Source organism: Chinchilla lanigera, unplaced genomic scaffold (assembly GCF_000276665.1).
Source record: "Chinchilla lanigera isolate Chin_1 unplaced genomic scaffold, ChiLan1.0 scaffold00053, whole genome shotgun sequence".
Classification (NCBI taxonomy): domain Eukaryota; kingdom Metazoa; phylum Chordata; class Mammalia; order Rodentia; family Chinchillidae; genus Chinchilla; species Chinchilla lanigera.
In genome coordinates this window covers 6098162-6101908 of record NW_004955454.1, presented here as the reverse complement: position 1 = coordinate 6101908, position 3747 = coordinate 6098162, and the positions used below count along the sequence as shown (strand labels likewise).

Genomic DNA, 3747 nt, shown 5'->3' with positions numbered 1-3747 from the left:
CCAGACCCCGTTCTCTCTGGAAGGTCACAGAGTGTGCAGGTGCCTCGTGGGGCCTGCCGGGAAAGCCCTGCACAAATTTCAAACGGAACTGAAACACAGGCGATGGTGCTAGTATCCTTTCCTCTCGGTTGTTAACAGAAAATTCAGTCATCAGAAAACCGAAAAACTCAGGAGGATAAACTGCTGGTCCTGGCAAGTACTTTTTGTTTGGTTTTTGTTTTTGTTTTGAGACAGGGTATCGCTATGCAGCTCAGGCTGGCCTTGGACTCACCATGTAACCCAGGCAGGCCTTGAGTTCATAGCGATCCTCCTGCCTCAGCCTCCTGAGTGCTGGGACTACATGTGTGCACCACCAAGCCTAGCCTGGCAAGTATTTATGATGGAGGTGAATTTAGAAAAGGAGGATCTGTCCAAAGTAAAGAAACCGGGATCTATTTGGCTTTTCCACAAAATTTCAAGATATCTGTGAGTGGTTAATTAATAAATTCTCTTACAATGATTTTTCTAAATAAAAATTAATATCAGTTTCTTAGTGTACTCTAAACTATTTGTAATTTTGTAAGCATTAACAATAGATGGTTTTAAAAGAAAATTAACAATAGATGGTTTTAAAAGAAAATAAGGATGAGAGGTAAATAGTTTGCAATTTTGATTCTACCTTTGTGACCACTGAACTGGGAGATTTCCCTGTATATTTCATACACCCTGTCTTCTAACTAGCAGTGTATTAGCCACAAGTCATCCATAGTTAAATGGGGATAATCAGCCAGGCATGGTGGTGCACGCCTGTAAGCCCAGCATTTGGGAGGCTGAGGCAGGAGGATTGCCATGAGTTTGAGGCCAGCCTGGTCTACACAGTGAGTTAAAAGCCAGCCTGAACTACATTAGCGAGACCCTGCCTTTAAAAGAAGGTGGTGGGGGGATAATCAAAGAGAAAATGAAGTCATGTACATCTGTGAAAACAACTGGAAAGCTTTCAAATAGTACCATGGTGGTTGTTAGTATTATTTGGTTTCCAGAATCATTTCAACTGCCATAAGCAGGTGACGCAGGCTGTTACTCTGTGACCTTTGCTACAGGGAGGGGGGTGGGGGGACAACAACTGCTGCTTTCCATACAAACACGCACAGACTCCCTCATGCACACTTTTCAGACTGTCCCAGGGCACTGAATGGGGAACACGCAGCCACGCCATGGAGGAGGTGGTGACAGCAGAGGGGGCTGCATCGTGCTTCCAAGCCTGAGATCACTGCGCTGGCACAACTGTCCTCACTTTGATTCATGGGTACTTGGCACATGTTATGGTTGTTTGACAGAAATAAACATCCTTTTCTCTAATAAATAAACAAATACATAACATCCCTCGGGACAGAGCAACCCCCACACCCACTCTGCGCAGGAGCCTCTCAGATGACGCTAGCACCAAGTCACTGAGTAGAACCGCAAGCTGACTGGCAGGGCGGAGCTCGGCTGAAAAGCCACTCAAAAGCTCCCGGTGAGGTGAGGGCAGACAGGACGCTGGCACAGGCACCAAAACTGAGGATAAGTCATTTTTATTTCCTCAGTTAAGTTACCAAGCGAGTGTTGGTTTCTTTCTAACCCTAAGCTCGTCTCAGCTGGGCCCACAGTGGGGCCAGCACAGTGGAAACAACAGATCTAGTGAGAGGACCCCAAGGAGACGACTGATCAGACCCTAAAAGTAAGGTGACATTCAGGAGACGAGGGTCATGGTCTGGAGACCCAGCACCACCTCCCCAACCGGGCTTCTCCTTCCGCTGCCAACTTCAGAAGGTCTGGCCTGGCTTTGTCAAGCAACTCAGCAGGTGCCCTAATCGACAGTGAAACAGTTGGTCATACAAAGAATTGCGTCCAAGTGCTCAGGAAAGCCTTGAAGGACCCAACGTGTATGGAAAGGGCATAGTGGGGCGCACCTGTAATCCCAGCACTCGGAAGGCTGAGACAGGAGGATCTTTGCGAGTTCAAGACCAGCCTGGGCTACAAAGTGAGCTCAAGGCCAGCCTGAACTGCATAGTGAGACCCTGTCTCAAAAAGACTACAAACAAACAAACCAAGGTATACGGAAAGCCCACAGCTCCACTCCACGGTGTCCTACCTTCTTGGTTTATCTTTGGCACCTCCTGGAAGCCCGAGCGCTCCTGTCTTTGTTCTGTGCTGTTCTGCTGTTGCCTCACGGTGTGAACGGCCTGGAGCACTTCTAGCCGCCGCTCCTCACCAAAGGCTGCGGAGCCCACCACCAGCTCCTCTGCCTCTGACAAGCGGCCCAGAGGCAGCAGCACCCGCTGCAGGTGGAGCTCAGCCAAGACTCCATATTCCGGAAGGCCTTGATTGTCTGCGTCTTGGAGCCAGGCGCTGGCCACCTCCAGCATGGCTCCAGGCTCTTGCATTTTGCTGTATAAAAGAATGCTGCATCCCCAAATAATCCAATCCCCCCCAAAAAGAAAAGTCAGGGCTCCACAGTTCATTCATTTTTCATACTGACCATACCTTTCCTACCTACCCCCCGCCAACCCCATGTCCTTCCCTATGGAATGCTGACACTGTTAAGAATTAGGGACTGTTATTAGCCAGGTGTGGTGGCACACGCCTATAATCCCAATACTTAGGAGGCTGAGGCAGGAGGTTCTCTGCAGTGTGAAGGTCAGCCTGGACTACTCAGTGAGTCCGAGGCCCAGCCTGAACTACATAGCAAGACCCTGACTCAAGAAAAAGAATTAAGAATGCCTAAGGAGTAGCAGCACTCTCAGCTCTGTCCAATTGTTACTCCACTTCATTATTCCGTGTCCTCTCTCCCTTTTTTTTCTCTGTCCCACTCATAAATTCCCTCTTCCTTATCCTTTATTGCTATGTTCTGAGGTCTGAAAAAAGGGTGAGAACTAGCCAGGGCTTCATTTATTTGGAGGGAAACAGCAGGGAAAGGGAAAAGAGAAGTATTAGCCCTGGTTCAGGAGAGGACAGGAAAATCTTCTCATGCCTGCACCAATCCAGTGTCAGCAACAAGGACCTACCACAGTTCCAGGACTTTGGCGGGAAGCTTTTCAGGGACCTGGTAATACTGAAGGACCCAGGAGAGGACTTCCCGCCACCGATCCATTTCTGCCAGGGCCTGGATCCCCACCACACACAGGGAGCATTTCACCTCCAAGGAGCTGTGGGAGCAAGACGAATTCCGGTTTGGAGGTGGTTCCCCTAAATTTTGTTCCTGCTTTTACCTGAGCCTGTGCTCCTCCACCTCCCAGTCACCCCTTCTCCCCAGCCCCAAACCTCTTAGCACCAAAATGGCTCTTGCCCAGGTGAAATCAAATTCGAATGACCAGAAGGGTAATCCTGAGTGGAAAATGACATCAACACAGGCGCATCAGTCAAAGGTGGGAACTTAGGGTAAGATATGCTCAGTGAAGAAACGGGCTTGAAGCACGTTTTCTGGCTGCGTGTAGGTATAAGAGCTCCACACCTGGCCTTTTAGGGTTGTGAAAAAAGGTACCTCCAGGCTCTCGGAAGTAAAGCCTTCTACGTTCACCGCCGCAAGCTCCTCCAGCCCCTAAAAGCACAACCAGGGCTCCTGCTGGTCTCTTTGGGAGCAGCTATGACCTCCCTGGTGTGGCTCGACACAACTTTATACCCCACGGAAAAACACCCACAACTGCCTGAGACAGCATCAGACAGAGCAATGCAGGACCAAGGTTTCCTCGAGATTAATTCTTTGTGTGTGTGTGTGTGTGTGTGTGT

At 49.3% G+C, this 3747-nt stretch overlaps 1 protein-coding gene across 1 annotated transcript in view; it reads right to left on the bottom strand.

Annotated features, from left to right (window-relative positions):
* Nucleotides 1–3747, bottom strand: part of Pex26 (peroxisomal biogenesis factor 26) — an 18180-nt gene that overhangs the window by 13522 nt on the left and 911 nt on the right. The window contains exons 2-3 of the mRNA XM_005395985.2: nucleotides 3027–3167; nucleotides 2114–2409 (exon numbers count right to left, since the gene is read on the bottom strand). Of these exons, the coding sequence (XP_005396042.1) occupies nucleotides 2114–2409; nucleotides 3027–3112 (382 nt within the window). The 5' untranslated portion in view covers nucleotides 3113–3167. The remainder of the gene's footprint in view (nucleotides 1–2113; nucleotides 2410–3026; nucleotides 3168–3747) is intronic.